The 17998-nt window shown below is 41.9% G+C and overlaps 1 protein-coding gene across 3 annotated transcripts in view; it reads right to left on the reverse strand.

Moving 5' to 3' along the window:
• LHFPL3 (LHFPL tetraspan subfamily member 3) overlaps positions 1–10750 on the reverse strand; it is a 541863-nt gene extending 531113 nt beyond the window's left edge. For all 3 annotated transcript variants that reach the window (XM_049893125.1, XM_049893124.1, XM_049893122.1), the window contains exon 1: positions 10166–10750. In XM_049893125.1, the coding sequence (XP_049749082.1) occupies positions 10166–10607 (442 nt within the window). In that variant the 5' untranslated portion in view covers positions 10608–10750. The remainder of the gene's footprint in view (positions 1–10165) is intronic.
• Between the last annotated feature and the right edge of the window lie 7248 nt (positions 10751–17998).

The raw sequence follows: 17998 nt of genomic DNA on the forward strand, positions 1-17998 counted from the left end.
AAGATTATTGACAATGAGATCAGAGGTATAACCAATGAGACACTGTTGGAAAAGAACCACCCTGGGCTCTAGGCTGGGGAAACAAAAAGGATGGAATGAGGAGTGCCTGTCTCACCGCACCTAAGCATGCTGGAAGTTGGAAGACTGGTAAGTGAGATCCTTTCTTCCTTGAGAATAACAGCTCCTTCCCTTCATGCTGACCAAAAAAAAAACACCAAACCCCTTGCCACCCAGTCAATTTCGACTCACAGCGACCCTATAGGACACAGCAGAACTGCCCCATACAGTTTCCAAGGAGTACCTAGTCGTTCGAACTGCCAACCTTTTGGTTAGCAGCCATAGCTCTTAACCACTATGCCACCAGGGTTTCCTTCATGCTGACACAGAATAGTTAAAAAAAAAAAGTCTATTGAAGATTTATACTAACTAAATGCACTTTAAGATGGAAAGCAAGAGAAAGTGGTAGAAATAGCACTTACGTTAGTCCCAATTCTGCTAAAGTGCAATTTTTGGCAAGACTCTTAATCTCTCAAAGACTTAGAGGCAATATGGTGTAGGGCTAGGGGTGAGTCTGATTTTGGTTCAAACCACTTACTAACTGTATGACCTTGAACAATTTTCTAAGCTTTCATTTCTTCATTTGCCAAATGGGTATAACAATACTAACCTTGCAAGATTGCTGGGAAGGTTAAAGATCTTAAAGTTTTGGAAAATGGTAGTTGCTCAATAATTAGTATTTGTACTACTATTATTTCTTTATCTAGAAAATGAAGAGACTGTTATCAGATAATTTTTAATATATTTCCAACTTCCAAAAGCTTATGAGTCTATATCCATTTGATACTGGGTTAAGTACATTTGTTTAAATGTCTAGCTAGAGTGTTGCACAGACATCGAACATGTTGTTTTTCATAGTATGGATGGTCAAAGAAATCACATCTGGAAAAAATAATTCTAATTCTCAATCAATCCACAATCTAATTAGGGTCCTTTAGCGATAAAAGCTGTAAATGGAGGTGAGATAAGAGAGCCAAAGAAAAATGTCCAAAATTTCTCAGGTTAAGTATATTTTACCTAATCTACCTTCTAATACGAAATTATCCATTAGTTGGTACAAGTCTTTCACAATTTTCCAAAGAAGAGACAACTATTTTTGTAAATAATTTATCTTTCCTGTGGAATAGTGGCTGTTTTTTTGACTGCCAAAAAAAGCCCCATTGCCATCAAGTTGATTCTGATTCATAGCGACCCTATGAGACAGAGTAGAACTGCCCCATACGGTTTCCAAGGAGTGCCTGGTGGATTTGAACTGCCTACCTTTTAGCTGGAAACCCTGGTGGCATAGTCTTAAGTGCTATGGTACTAACCAAAAGGCTGGCAGTTCAGATTACCAGGCACTCCTTGGAAACTCTCCGGAGCAGTTCTACTCTGTCCTATAGGGTCGCTATGAGTTGGAATCGACTCGACAGCAGTGGGTTTGGGTTTTTGTTTTTCCTACGGTTAGCAGCCGTAGCTCTTAACCACTGTGCCACCAGGGTTTCCTTTTTGACTATAGCACACAGTAATACATTTTTCATTGCAGCCTAGCACCCCCATATATATACTAAGCATGTAAATATTTTAAGAAATGTAAGTTTCATAAAACCGTTACTATTTATATTGCATTCTTATTTTCCATTCTATGTTAACCCATGTTTTAATGTGGATTATTATCTACTAAAATGATATGATACCATTAAAGGGTCACCAACCTGGTTGGAAAAACCCTGTAGAATAGCATGCCTTTCTCTATGAAGGTTGTATGACATGCCAACTTGTCAGTACTATTCCTTGTCCAATCAACTAGTAAAAGCATGGATGTTCAGCTAACTAATATTTGGTATCACACAGATCCATCTAGTTTGTAGCTATAAATGTTCTTAAAATGGTCTATGAATATATTTACACTAAATACTCACTGTAACTTCCCCTTCTCCATTCAAGTTATTATAGAAATCAATTCAGCCTTACAATCTATAACTAGATTTTTAAGGAGAAACTACAGGAACACTTTTTATTGAATTTCATAATGACCTTTTCTTTCTTAGGTTGACTTATTTCAATCCTTCTCCATATTTTCCTGAGTCATATAAAAAATTCAATACTCTTTCCCTTTGAACAGCTTGGGGGACTGTACAGCCATAATTTTTCTTTCTCCGTAATGAATTTGCACACAGCCTTCCACGCAGTAACGCACATTTGGCTTTCTGCTTGCCCTGCACCAACATGTGTTTAAGCCATTGCCTATATCAAATTCAACAGGTTTTTTGATGTTATTAAATTCCATAGGCTTTTCAACCTTGAATTTCATTATGTCTTTTCAATTTATACTTCATTTGTTTTTAGTGTCACTCTTCTATGGCCCTGTCATTCTTCACAGCTCGATCTCTTTGCCTGTTTTTCAAATATGCCATCTTCGGTCAGACGATGGTACAAATTTCCCATTTCTATTTTGCAGCTCACTCTTGATCTTCTGTGAAACCAACTAAGACCCATGCAGAGCACTCCAAAAGGAGTCCAGACGCTTAAGTAAATGGCTCTATGATGCATTGAGTACTAAAGTTAAGGCTGAGTTCCCTTCAAACTCCTGTCTTCCACTGTTTTTTAATAAGGCAAAGAATGTAGAGAACTCTCTTGATGTGTTAAGTTCTAAGCATCTGCTTCTGAGTTAAGGCCTCTCTTCTGATCCATGACGATTCATCTTCATTTCCACTACCTTTCACAACTCTTCCCCTAGCCCTTTCACTGATGAGTCATAATCTCACAATTTCACGTAATTAGAAGACTAACTCCATTCAACCTGTCATTTAGGATCTTTCTCCTGTGCAGCACACCTAGACAGTCCCCATCCTGCTGCAGAATTGTTTTCATTAGGCTGGGGAAGATGGTAGAAGCCAGGTATGCAAGGCCAATTCTGGCAATTCCATGCTGGCAACTTCTATTGCAGAAAGGTTTGCTTGCTTTCATTCTGCCTAATGGTAGTCAGATACGGTACATGCCTATATTGATCAAGAAACTACCTTCCTCTTACGAGCTCTCGTTTTTCTGTTTTGCTTTAGCAGAAGACATGAGAGATGCATTCAACATTACTGTTAGGACAATTTAAACTATGATTTATATCATGACCCTGTGTTAAGTGTCATAGAAGAGTAGTCACCATTCTGAGAGGTGCATGATATTAATCGTGTGAACATTCGGGATGCTGAGGGAGGTGGTTTTTGTTTTGTTTCAGAATGCTCCAATACTTTCCATAACAGCATTACATTTAAGGCACCAAATAAATTATCTACCATTTGGTATAATGAAGTCTCTTACTTTTTGTCGTTATTAATATCTTCTTGTTATTAAGAATAAGGGTCAGCTCTATGGTCTTTCCTCATTTCAAATAAAAATCCCAGTTTATTTATTATAAGGAAAGATCCACATTAATTAAAGCTGGTGTGACCCCCAAAGTTCAAATATAAAATTTTATGAAAATCACACTTTAAAACTCTCCCACTTATATGTTATTAAGCCCCCAAATTAGAATTTTCCCCAGAGTGTTCCTTGCTTCATACCAGTGTGATCTGAAGTTCTCTCCACTCCTCTCCCCATAGTTTATCTCCTCACACCATACACAGAAGTGCACTGAGCCACAGCCTGCAACTATAGCTCTATGCTCCGCTGTTTCTTTTTTCATTTAAAACTCTGCTCACTTGGAAAGATTCTAAGGCATGTGGGTAAAATGTAATATATTGGCCAGACCATCTGGACTCTCCTTATCAGGTCACAGCATCATGCCAAATACAAACAAAAACAAAAAAAACACTGCCATTGAGACAATCCGACTCATAGTGACCCTATAGGACAGAGTAGAACTGCCCACAGGGTTTCCAAGGCTATATATAATCTTTACAGAAGCACACTGCCACCGACCCTTTGATTAGCATCTGAGAGCTTTAACCACTGTGCCACCAGGGCTCCCAAACAAAAACAGCTATGACTGAATAACTGTTTCCCTGTTAAGCATCTGATACCACATTCTGGTTAGGCTTTTATTTATTAATAATTTATTTATAGAAATATGTAAACACTGCTAAAATTTGTTAACATTTTTTAACAATAGAAAAAAAGCTGTTGAGTGTGCAGCTTTGCACCAAGAGGACAAAAAAAAGCCTAACAACTTGTAATACGCCTAATATGCTGTATGGGTTGTATGGGCCTGCTATTTTTCACAGATGTTCACTTAAAATCTCACTGCAATAAAAATATTTTGTTTTGACATTTATATTCATATATTTTCCAACAGCTCTTCAATTGTCACATTCCTTGTCATACTACATAAAAGCAAAAAGAAAAAGTTTCTAAATTCTCAGTTCAAATCGCTTTCTTATAAGTTTGGGTTAGAAATAAAAAATTCTTAAAGTGGAATATGTTGTTAGAAAATTGAAAACTGCCCCCACTAGCCATGTCCATTCTTCCTGCAGCACCTGGGGCAGAGTTTGAAATGACTGTTTTGGGGTTTTCCCGTAACTCTGAATTTAGGATAGCTTACCAGCTTTTTTTTTTTTACCAGCTACTGGATAGGAGCCCTAGTGGGGCAGTGGTTAAGCGCTTGGCTGCTAACCGAAAGGTCGGTGGCTCTAACCCACCAGCTGCTCCGCTGGAGAAAAATGTGCCAGTCTGCTCCCATGAAGATTACAGCCTTGGAAACTCTATGGGCACCTCTACTCTGTCCTTCAGGGCCGCTATGAGTTTGAATCACTATGAGTGGGTTTCGGTTTTGCTTTTTACCAGCTATTGGAGGCAAGAGATCTCCTTCTGTTACTGCTCATCACTAGAGAAATGGTAAGGACAAGTGACTGTCTCAAACACTGAGCCTGCTCTAGAGTAAATCACAGCCTGGGCCCTCTTCAGGGCACCCCCATCTGAGCTTTGCACACCCAGGCTGTCACGGTCCCAGGGAGTTCCAAGAAAAGCCCATCTGCACTGATGCCCAGGAAGCCTGGAAAACGTATCCTCCTCCTCTCCTGGTCTTACCACTCCTGAACGTGCATAGGAAACCCAACCTGGATCATGTCACCCCTCTGCATGGGGGCAGGCCTGACCTCATGATTCCTATATGTATAAAACCTTCATTCTGAATGATGAATTCTTTTATGAGAAGCCAAATGCTAAGGAAAAGTCAGTGAATCCTAAGATATAATTGATTAACCCCCAGTGTTGTAATAAAGATCATTACCTGTGCATTGGAAAAAGCCTCCATTTGGGAAAAAAGCTCCTCACAAATTAGGCTGTCAAGTCACAACCACTACCAGCAAAGAATCCGAAAGAGTTCTTTTAGTACGGTTACTGCCAAGGCCACAAACCACTAAGAATAATACATACCATGTCTTTCAAAGTCTGAGCTGTCCCTTTCACCATGGCATGTAGGAAATTTAAAATAACTCCTTTCATCCTTCTTCTCCTAATTATTTATTCTTTTCTTTTTTCATTCATTCACACTACAAAAACTTATCTAATGCCTACTATGTGCCAGACACACACATACTACTGTGTGCCAGGATACATCTGTAACGACAACATAAGAACAGCAACCACAGCTAACACTCATACAGTACTTGCTTACTATGCACCAGACACTGCTCTAAATATATACATTTGTTCACTTAATCCTTTCACCAATCTCTTAAGGTAGGTACAATTTCTCAAATGAGCAACTGAAATACAGACAGATTGATACCCCAGGTCCCACGGTCTGTGAATGTCAGAACCAGGCTTCAAATCTGCATCTTTTGGGGGCAGTGTCTATGCTCTTGACCTCTGTGTGATATGGACAAAAACAGACCTGGCTTTACAGAACTCCCGGTGTACTAGAGAAGACAGGCATTAAACAAATACATTTCTAAGTTCAAACGCTGATGAGTACTACAAGAAAAGAACAGAGCACCATGAAGGGGTGGTACAACATTGCAAAGGCTCTTCTCACAGGCTAGAAAATGCTATACTTACCTCTGGTGAAATTCTTATCTCACCTAAATGATGAAGTTGTAAAATTTAAGAAAGCACTGCTGGCTAAAACGAACTGGTGAGAACTAAGGCTAGGAGGCTGGGGAAAGTGACTAGGCAATTCAGCCCTAACCCTTGCCATAGAGCTTTGCCATCTTGGTGGCTCTTCTTTGTGGTACTCTCAGAATTACAAGAAAAGAATGAGAAAATCTGACGAACGCAAATCCCCCCTTCTCCTTCCCTTAACCAATAACCAAACCCATGCTGTCAAGTCGATTCTGACTCATAGCAACCCCACAGGACACAGTAGAACTGTCCCATAGGGTTTCCAAGGCTCTACATCTTTAGTGAAGCAGACTGACACATCTTTCTCCCACTGTGCAGCTGGTGGGTTCAAACTGTGGACCTTCTGGTTAGCAGCTAAGAGCTTTAACAACTGTGCCACCAGAGCTCCTTCTCCTGCCTTTATCCCTGATTTAGGAAAATCAACCCGGATCAGGTGCCCCTCTTCACAGATAAAGGCCAAATGCTTCCTCATATGCTGCCCTCTACCAAGAAATCTGTGGTGGGTGTTTAACGGAAAAAAAGCCCAAACCCTTTGTCAGTGAATTCCAGCCCATAGCAACCCTACAGGACAGAGTAAAACTGCCTCGTAGGGTTTCCAAGGTAGCGGTTGGTGGATCTGAACTGCCAACATTCTGGTTGGCAGCTGTAGCTCTTAACTACTACAAACCTTTAAATTCCACATAAATAATTTAGCTTATTAAAAAAAGAAAAGGTTTCTTTGGTCTATAATGGTTTAATGATATGCATTTAGTGACAGTTCAAAGTTCAGTTTATAGTCAGAAAAACAAATAAAAAAACAAAATTTGGCCATCGGTAGACTTGGAAACAGAAAGAAATACCGATTTAAAATACAAGAACAAAGAAGCAGAGAATCAAGCTCCCAGAAGGGCAAAATTTCCTTTCCATTGGGATTTTTTTTTTTTAAGTCTGGATTTTATCAGCCTGCTTGACCAATTACAGGTATCCCTCTTTCGATGTATTGTTAGAGAAATCACACAGGAAGAAAAAAATCAAGTTGTTTCTCTGTAGATTTGGGAATTTTTGCATCTCTGATTGCTATTATTTACGTGTTTTTTTTGTCTTCAGTCTTTGGTCCATGGTTCAGCCATGGTCCCTAAGTAGAGGATTACATCTAGAAGTAGTGTGACATATTAGCTTCTAACTCTGTGTTTCCTGGTTTCACCCTACTGAGACTGTAAATGATTTAGAGGGGAGAGGGAGAGGGCAAGGTGTACATAATAGCGCCATTAATTATATGTTCTCCGCATGTCTAGATGGAAGAGCAACATCATTTTCAAGTCCAAGAAGTATTTTTTCTGGTTCATTGTTCAGAATCACAAAAAGAATATCACCACAAAAAAATTTCCTCTTTCGTCTTAGTGTATCATTTCATATCAAATTTTATATTCTACCTGGCTATGATTTATGTTACTATATTAAAATGCTTAGATAACCAAAGGCACACGTTAATCATTTGACTCCCAAGGAAGGCTAAACAATCTCTAATAAGCAAATGATTTATTAAGTCTCATCGGAGTCGACTCGACGGCAGTTGGTTCTTAGGTTATCTTTCATATTTAGTAAGTTACACTTGAGTGAGCCTACATACAGTTAAACTGCAAGTATGAAAAAGCTACTTAACATCAAAGAGAAATAGTCTAAAACTTAGAAGCTAAACTTTCAAAGCAACTTACAGTACACTATGTTAAAGTTCTTATAAGTGTCACAGACTTAAAAAAAATTAGAAAACCATGTTAAATGTGGACATTCTTCAGAAATATCCTCTATATGTCATTCCTTAAAAAAATCTGTAAATATAATCAACTTTGATTCTGACCTGTCATTAATTCTTCTTAACATAGTTTATTGATAAATAAAATTATATGTTTCCATGGTTTATCTAAAAATGAAATGCCAAATAAATTGCATATTAAAGGTTTAAAAAGTGTCTGTACAACTTAAGAATATGGGATTTCTCCTAAATTTAAATAAATGTCATTAAATCTTCTTTAGTACAAAGGCTATCATCACGTTTTATACTGGCATATGGAAAACAGGATAATATGTTTATGTCAAATTCTGAAACATGACACTATATTCAACTAACCCAGTACAAATGTATATATTTTTTAGTTTAGGGCTTTTGTGTTCTATTCCAAGAAGAGGAAAAGATAACTATTGTAATAATTGCAGTTTGTATTAACTTTGAAGCCAATAATTCCTTCCCAAAGATAGTTTTCCCTCTCTCTTTTTTAACTTAGGTTTAGAGTACAAAGCCTCATAAAAAGTGAAATATTTAAGAATGTATTGTTGAGAAATCACCTGCAAATTACCTTCAGACCTTTGAAAAACAATCTAATTTGAATCACCAGTCAAAATAGGTCATTTAACTTAGAAAAATTACAATTAGTTGTGCAGGGTCAATTTTTCCACAACATTTGCATCCTGCATGTCCTGTTCTCTTCAAAGTCAAACCAGGGCTAAGTGTCAAGAACAACCATGATATGGGAATTTATTTCAAACTTCAAAGTTATTCAGCTTTTGAAACGGACACAAAAGTTAACATTACATATAAAAACATAGCGGGAGGCAGTGGAAGTTGGCGATGGAATACCTACATATCAGGAGGATAATGGGCTGTGTGAGGTGGGTAGGTGTCTACTCACATTCACTCCTTATTTTTTAACATACACACTTTCACAGTGTATGCATATCAAAATCAGCCAAGATACCCTTAATTTGAGCAATGACTTCCATACAAGTTTAGTCTCCCACAGGCGTCTCAGATCAAAATAGCCAGGCAAGATGATGAATCTTAAAGCTGTCCTCCCAACACCTTTAAGAATTTAATCATCCTGTAACACTCCAGTAAACACAAAGATTAAATCTGAACCCCCCAGAAAACCTTCCCAGGCACAGGATAAACTACAAAGTCATGAAGCTAAAGTCTTTTAAAAATCAGAACAATAAAATAAAGCACAAATGAGAAAGTCTGGCTGTCCGAGACATTCTATACCCCTTCTTCCACACCCAGGCCATCCATAAAATCAAACGAACCCAACAATTTGAAGGCTCCAAGGACATGAGCTGCCTTTAGAATGGAGGGCATCCAAGGGGGCTGGCAGAGAGGGAACCAGCGCGGGAGAAGGTAGAGAAAGGAGTCAGTTTTATTTCCCAACTCTTCCAAGCCACCAGGAAATGCACCCCCATCCCCTTTTTCTGGGTTAAAGTAACTCTGATGCTCAGAAAGAGTACTTTCATCTATCTGTTTTCTCCAGTTATCCACAATCTATCGTCCACAGGCAAAGAGTGATCAGGGTCGCTGATGAAAAAGGGTTTCCTCTCTGCCCACCTCCCTAAAGCCACTTCCCAAAAATTAGACCTTGAGAAATTTTGATTCCGTAAGTCCGCTCTCTGTTTAAAGAAGGATGAAATGGAAGGACTTTGCTCTGACAAGGAAGCAAACTGAAGACACTGGGGAAATGCTAGGGAACATTCTAGGATTTATTCGTCCCAGATGAATGATAAAATATTTATAACTGCCCGGGACTGGGAGAAACAATTCCACTCTAGACCCTCCACCAAACCACTCTCCTTAAGCAATGACTGAAAGAGTCCCGTCAAGGGGCAGAGCAAGCTGACTACTCCTTCCAGTACGACCTCTGCAAATCCGCTTTCGCCTCGCTGTGCCTTCCTTAGTCCCTCAATAGCCCCACTCCCGACCCGGGTATCTCTCCAGGCGGCCGCTTCCCCCGCCCTATCTTTAGTTCTGAGCGGACTCGGCCCACGACCGCCCTGCCTCCTGCGCGTTCCCCTGGGTGGCGTTCCCCGCACTTGGGAGGTTCACGGACGACCCGGGACGAGGCACCAGTTCTCGGACCTGGGGAACCCCGGGGGTTCCGGCTGCCGGGGGTTCCGGCTGCCCAGGATTCCCGCCCTCTACACCCCCACGCCTGAGCGGATTAAGTTGCCCGACACCCGGCTTAGCGCGCAGCCCGTCCCTCCCACTCCGGCCCCTCCTGGGCTCGGGCGCCCGGGTCCCCCACCTCCGCGAAGGTGAGCGCGCACTCACCGGAGGTGAGCTGCATCCAGGCACAGATCTTGTACACGGTGGCCGTGTTGCAGAAGAAGAAGAGGATAAAGCAGATGATGCAGGCGATGATGAGCATCATGGAGAGGCCGATGAAGAAGGAGGCGGCTTTGAAGGCGCCCGAGGGCAGCGTGGAGAAGTCCGTGAAGCTGCCCCTGCAGGTCAGCTCCCGGGAGAAGCCGTTGCCGATGCAGTAGTGGAAGAGCCCGAAATAGCCGGCTTGCGGGGTGTCCACGCCGTCGCCGATCCAGTAGGGCTGGATGAAGCACACCACGTTGACGATGGCAAAGCAGATGGTGAAGATGGCCCACAGCACGCCGATGGCCCGCGAGTTCCGGACATAGTTGGTGTGGTACAGCTTAGCAGCCTCCTGAGCCGGGAGCATCGCGGCGGCGGCGGCGGCAGCGGCGGCTGCTCCGGGCATTCTCCCCCTCCTCCTCCTCCTCCTCGCCCTCCTCCCCCCGCCTCGCGGCGCACGGGAGACACACTCGCGGAGCCGCGCGCGCTGCGAGTCCCCTACCTCCGCCTCAGCCCAGCAGCGCCAGTTTCACAGCCTGCATCCTCGCTCCCGGGAGGAGGGCGGGGGAGCGCGGTGCACCCCTCCGGCTCGCCTGGCCCAGCCTCCCGGTCCCCCTCCCTCCCTCCCTCCTGGTCCCGGCTCCAGCCCTCCGCACCACCCTCCACCCCTCTTGCCGCCGCCGCCGCTGCAGCTGAAGGCGGCAAATCTGGAGCCAAGCAGCGCAGCGCGCGAGCCCAGAGCGCCCCCAACTCGGTTTCCCGCCTCCCGCCCTCCGGCCCCGCCCGGCCCGCGCGGCTGCTGCCCCGGGACAAGGAGGACCGCGGCTACCCTGGGAAGCCCCTCTAGTGGCAGGCGCTGGCCAGAGAATCGGGCCTGGAGTTGGGGAGAGAGGACCTAAGAAGGCAGTAGGGAACACCTACAGGAATTCTACAGGCCACCCCAGGAGCCTGGTTGGTGTTAGGGGGCTGGCGCGCAAAGCTGATTTTGGGAGCCTTTCAGCACTGCACAGCAACGTGCTTCGACCTCTGCTGCTTTGCCGAGGCGCGAGGGGCAGAGGCAGGTGCAGACAAGAAACGCAAAGGGAAATGAGACGTACTGCCCCAAGGGACTTTCTTGTCACTACCACAGAACTGGTAACTCCTTGGTGGCCTCGTGTCCACGACCAGGAAACAGAAGTTGGGCAGGTACAGGGTTTCAACCGGTGTGTTCGGGTTCAAACCCCTGCTGAGAATGTGCGTTTGCACCCGCAGATATATGAATCAGAATCTACATTTTAACAAGATACCCAGGTGATTTTTGTGTTTCCTGTAAAAAATTTTAAGAATCACTGCTCTGCTAGTGTTCTCAGAATTGGTTGCTACCCATGGTCTCTGTGGTCATCTAGCTCAATTGGCATAACATAGTTAATAAAGAAAATGTTCGACATCCTACTTTGGTGAATAGCGTCTGGGGCAATAAAAGCTTGTGAGCAGCCGTCGGAGATACTCCAGGGGTCCCGCCTCCTTTGGAGCAAGGAGAATTAAGAAAACCAAAGACGCAAGGACTAATGGACCACAACTACCACAGACTCCACCAGACTGAGTCCAGCGCAGCTAGATGGTGCCTGGCTACCACCACCAACTGCTCTGACAAGGATCAAAATAAAGGGTCCCTGACAGAGCTAGAGAAAAACATAAAACAAAATTCTAACTCACAGAAAAAGACCAGACTTACTGGTCTGACAGAGACTGGAGAAACCCTGAAAGTATGGCCCCCAGACAATCTTTTAAGTCAGTACTGAAGTCACCCTTGAAGGTGCTTCAGCCAAAGAATCGTCGGGCCCAGAAAACAAACGATAATATACATAGCTCAAGCACGTATAGGAGACTAAATGGGCACACCAGCCCAGGGGCAAGCATGAGAAGACAGAAGGGGACAGAAAAGGTGGACAAATGGAAATGGGGAACCCAAAGTTAAGAAGGGGAGACTGTTCACATATCTCAGGGTTGGCAACCAATGTCAAAAAAACAGTATGTATTAATTGTTTAATGAGAAACTAATTTGCTCTGTAAGCCATCTAAAGCACAATTAAAAAAAAAAAAAAAGAATTGGTCCCTAAACCAGTAATATTAGCATCACCTGGGAACTTGTTAGAAGTGTACTTTCTCAGCAGGAGTTCAAACCAGAATGAACAGGTTCAAAGTCCTGGGAAGCCTGGCAGGCAGTTATGTAAAAGACAAACTTCAAGGGTGATCTCCTATCTGCTCAACTGAGCTTGTATCTCTTGGCGTTTGTATGTGTATGTTTTTTTTGTTTTGTTTCCTATGCAGCCAAATGAACTGTAGCCAATCCATGCCACACACTTTAAGATAGGTCATTTTCCCCACAAATTTTGCCATAGGGCCTGTGTGTGCATGAAAGTGACTGTGTCACAAAATGTATAGTTTGTTTAGAAACATAGTATATTTAGATCAGTGTTATGTTTATTATATTTGTTATGTTCTATATTTATATGATATATAAATTATTATATTTATTTATTATTACACAAATATTCATTGACAGCTGTGTACCCAGGCACTGTGCTGGGTGCTAAGGTTACAAAGAGGACAATAACCAATGACTGTTTTAATTATTCAGCTCCGGAGAGTTTGAGTAAGGGTAATTTTCCCTGAATTATCCATATATAACTCCTTTATATTTTCATGTGGCATTGTTGCTTACCTGAACTTTCTGTTGTTTATTTAGCTTAATTTTTCCATTTTCCAATCTTTCTATTGCTCTTTTAGCAGTCCCTATGCTTCAAACTCCATTTCTCTATTCCATTGCTTCCTTTTTTGTTCCTTCTGACTCTGATGTACAGAAACATACAATCCCCCCTTGAAGCACTGAAATCAGAATGCTTAATAGCTTGAGTAACAAACCACTCTGAACCACAGGACCATTTGGATTCTCTGGGCTACACTTAATTGCATACTTCATTATAATGCAAAAAACAGATATTACTCCTTGAGTTTATTTTGGCAATATATCCAATCTGCCCACTCTCTTGCTAGAGTATCGAGATAAGTGAGATTCTAGGTAAAATATCAAACTCAGAGTTTAGAATGGTTCTGTTTGGGGCAGGGGGAGACATCCGATAGATATTTGAGTACCTAAATGGCTAATTTTGTGAAAGAGGAGTCATCCCCTAAGTGAATAAAACCAACCATGCTCTTCATCTAATAGCTTTCAGATTTGAGGCTCCTGGAGAGGGAGAAAAAGGCAGTAGGAATAAGCATGAGACACACAGAACAAAGAAAGGGCTGCGGCTGAAGCTGAGAAAAGATTAAAAAAGGTGTAAGGATCTTACATTCAGTGCATCCTGTAGGCATGAAATTCAGGCATTACTTTTCAAGGTCCATTTGGCAGGATTTTGAAAATCAACAGAGACAGAATGAAACAGTAGCATGAGACATGCAAATTTAGGTAGTAAGAATTTCTAGTAAGTGTGATTGTAGGCTCTTAGAAGGCCCTCCAAAAGTCAGAGGGATTTGGCGGAGGTGGGGAGAAAGACCTAAATATGAAGCAGCCCAATATAACACCTGCAAGTTCTCTAAAAATATAATTCGTGATGATGCATCATGAGTGCATTGGTGGCAGTGGAGGGTCAGAATTTCTGTTGGGTTTCATTTGTCTTAACTCCCCTGAAGTTGCTGGCAAATCAGAAGAGTTTCAATATGGAAGGAAGAGGAAAGGTGAGGGCAGGGGTGGATTAACCAGTAAGCACAGTATGCACCGGTTTACAGTAAGCAAGGCACACGGGCTTCAATTGTGTTTACTTTCTAGCATGTAGTATGAAACTTCACATGAGTTTCACCACATCTTTGAACCAGGTGAAATTGTGTACTACAGATTAGTAAGTGAGCACAATTAAGCCCGTGTTACCTTGCTTATTGGGTAATCCATCCTTGGGTGAGGGTAATCAGATTTATGGGGCCATCTGCCAGGCCATGTGCCCTGGAGGCAGAGATAGCTTTACAGAATGAAATGATGATGATTTCCAGTGACTCTCCCAGCTCTCAAAACCCCCCAAACTGGCTTGTAAGAAGGGGTCTTTCTTAAAATCAGTGCCTCAAAGAGATCTTACTGTTCTCTTGGAGGCTCAAGATGGAAAGTTGCCGAGAGGGGTAGGATGAGATTCAAAAAGCCTGGTTTAGACCTCTGTGCTTAAATTGTCTTTACAAGACAAAGAAAAGACTGGTGAGTGACTCAGATTCAAATGTTGTGATTCAAAGTAGCTTTTCTATTTGAGTCATCCCCCAGGAGAGCCTTATTCTTATTCCAGGTTTGGAATCGCCTCTGGGTTTGTGCTCAGAGTCACTCTGCCAAGAGCACACCCCAAGTGTCCACTCTTGACAACAGCAACTAGGTGAGTTCCTCATCCAAAATGTCCCCATAGATTCTCCCACTCCCCCCGGAAATTTGATTTTTTGCTCCTTGAAGTTAGGAGCCAGTCAGGGATAAACTGGACCCTTCCATGTCCCTTCTTCCCACCCTCACGCTGTGCTGCACCACAGAAGATTTCCAGGATGCAGCAAAGTCTCCCAAGACTCTTGCAACTAGGCATGAGCTAAGATACCTGTAAACTCTTCACAGACCATCAATGAGTGCAAATAGTCCTTCTACCCATTCCCAAATCTATCACCCACACACAACCTTGCCCTTGGCAACTAGGAACCTCAGAGGTAAGACTGTTTTTACCCTTTAATCCAAAGCTTTTGGCTGGCAGCATGCAGACTTCAGGAGTTCAGACAGCTAAACATCTGGACAACTCATTGCATTCAGCTATATGAGACCAGGAATTCTGCTTTTGGGAGGAGGCAAAAATAAAATTAGCCTGATTCACGATAAGAAGTTGCTATTGATAGAAAAGTATTTTGAAACTATAACATGATTCATATGTGCTAAATAACTAGTAGAAGGCAGTGTCATCGACAGCATGGAATTAGAAACACTGAACACTCAAATCTCAAACTTCACTATTAAAAATGATTTTCTCCTGCTGCCACAGAGTCAGTAATAAGACCCACTCTTTCCCCAAACTATGTCTCAATGAATTTTAGGGCTATAAAAGAGAAACAACAGAAGAAGGGTAGTTGGGCCATACACACTGCTAAAAAGATCCTGAGTGCAAATGCAGGGGAGAGTGCAAAAGACCTGGAAGGCAAGAGACTGGGGATCTGGCCCCGGGATTCTCTGCCTGACTGCGAGAGCCCACAGGGGCTCATTTTTCTCCAAGATGTGTTTTCTCATCTCTAATGATGGTGAGGGAGAAGGGACATCAGATGAATTCTAAGGTTCCTTTCAGCAACAAAATTCTGTTCTAAAATGACTTTACAAAAAAGATACAACCCAGTACCTGGGAAAAAAAAAAAAAAATGGGTGGGACCTAAGAAGATTTTTTTCTAAGAAGATATATCAGGCTGGGGTGAGACAGACAGTTTATTTAAAATTGAAAACACCCTCTGAAATCCCATTGTTACTATTTTCAGGCAGTAGATGCTTAGAGTTTTCAGGTGAGTCATTCCCCTGACCTTGGAAAATGGAGAAATAGATGATTTCTAAAAATCCTCACTTAATCACTCGAGGGTTATTAGCAACGTCAGTATTAGATCCCATTCCATAATATAAAGATTCTAACAACGAAGCTGTTTTTACTCATGAAGTGTTTCCTTCGCTTTCTTTTAGGGCTTTCAGAAATTGGGAGCTACCTCTTATTTAATCAATCACTAGGTTAGCTGTGGCAATGAGATGGATTGTGTTTCAACGCTCCCTGCAAATCAAGGTCAAATTGATCACAGGACTCTAATTTTATTGCACCTTGGTCCATACCACTTTGCAATGAGATATAGAGCTCCAAACAGGGAGAAAAATGTATACAGGAATATCAGAGTTAATCTCTTTTTCCATTTTGCCTCTAATTTGAATCAAACTCTGTGTAAGAGTCACCCCTTTTATAATTTTTTTTTCCATTTTTCCAGAACCCAGGTAATAGCTTAAGTTGTTTCTCATAAGGCTGAACACCCTCACAGCATATGCTAAAAGGACCATTTCCTTGCTAACCTTTTTAAGCCCTTGATGATTTGAGAACAATTCTCTCTGAAGGTAGTTACTGACCTCTATTGAATAAAACACTAGAGAAACGTGGCCATCACCTGAGGTGTGATTTTTTTGTTCAAGTTTGTCATGGAGTGATACTATATTAAACCTTAACGTTCAGTGCGCAGGTTCTGTTCTTTTAATCTTGTACTTGTCTGTCTTCCTGATATTTAAAAACATAAATTCTTTCTGCTACTCATTCCAGAAAGAAGTTATGGAGTGTCTTGTTCAAGGTGCTGCTTGGTTGAAAATCAGCGCTTTCACTTTGGAACATCTGCCCTAGTACCTTCAATTTTGGGCTCATGTTTGAACTACTGGATTCTCAACTAAAGGCATTTTTATCCAAAAAGCTCATCTCTTCTATCCAGAAATCATTTGGGTTCCTCAGACATCAGGGTTAGATTTTTCAAGAATCTCCCCAAAGTCATGTAAACTATATTTTAAGTCTTATCTCAATTAGCTCCTCTAAACGTAAAGAAAGGCCACACCCCCCTCCCCCAAGATGCTTTACTAACTTTTTTCACTGCTATACTAACTCACACATTTTAACCTTGGTAATTCAGTGCTTTCGTTGTTGTTGTTAGTCACCACTGAGTCGATTCTGACTCATGGCAACCCCATGTGTGCAGAACGGAACTGTTCCATAGGGTTTTCAAGGCTATGTTGGAAGCGGATTGCCAGATGCCTCTGGGTGGATTACAATGCCAATTTTTAGGTTTTTAGGCTAGTAGTAGAGAACGAAAATGTTTACTTTTATTGTAGAGGCAGACTTTTCTGCCTGTGTTAGTCAGCTTTTGCTTCAGAAACCAACAGCCCAAACTCTCAGTGGTTTATAACCACAGACGTGTGCTCCTCACCTGTACCACATAATGGTTGCTCCTCCGATACAGCTCTGTTCCAGGCAGTGAGTTACTGCAGGTCTGCTCGTTTTCTCACGAAGCCCAGGTTGAAGGAGCAGCTCTCTCTGAGACATGTTGTTTTATGGCAGAGGACAGAAGTGTGAGAGGCTGAGACGAGCTATAAAACCACGTCTACACCTTCTCAAATACAGCATGCAGCATGTCATATGAAGAAGTCAAAAGTCAATGTGTGGGAGGTATAATCCTCTTAGGGTAAAGGAGGGAGTGAAAAATTGAGAACTTCAATAAACTCTACCACATTCACCCTCTGATAAAACTTTAACACCAACTTAGTTTTCAAACATTTCTAGAAAGACTATATGTATATATTCTTTTTGTTTAAAGTCTATATATTTCAAATACACATCACATCCACACCCCACTTAACCTGTCATTGAAGAATCTGCCTCTACTTGCCTTCCCCCCCCTCACAGAAAGTCATAAACTGGAAAAAAAGGCCCACAAGAGGCTGAATTCATAACGAATTTTACAGTATTCAGACCTGATATATAATTCTGCCTGTTAAGATGTATGTTATCTGAAATGGAGTTTCAGTTCAAATTGGTGAAAAAACATGTTACCTTGTGGAGTCTCAGAACTAGCCTACAGTGTTTTCAAACCTGAGTATGAATTCCTTTAATGAAAAAAAAAATTCTAGTGTCTCCAAAGCAACGACTTAAAGAATAGTTTTGCAATGTGTTATCACAGGAGGAAACCGGATCAAGGTACGTGGGAGTCTCTCTGTCTTATTTCTTACAACTGCGTGTGAATCTACAA

The sequence above is a fragment of the Elephas maximus genome, chromosome 8 (assembly GCF_024166365.1).
Source record: "Elephas maximus indicus isolate mEleMax1 chromosome 8, mEleMax1 primary haplotype, whole genome shotgun sequence".
NCBI lineage: Eukaryota > Metazoa > Chordata > Mammalia > Proboscidea > Elephantidae > Elephas > Elephas maximus.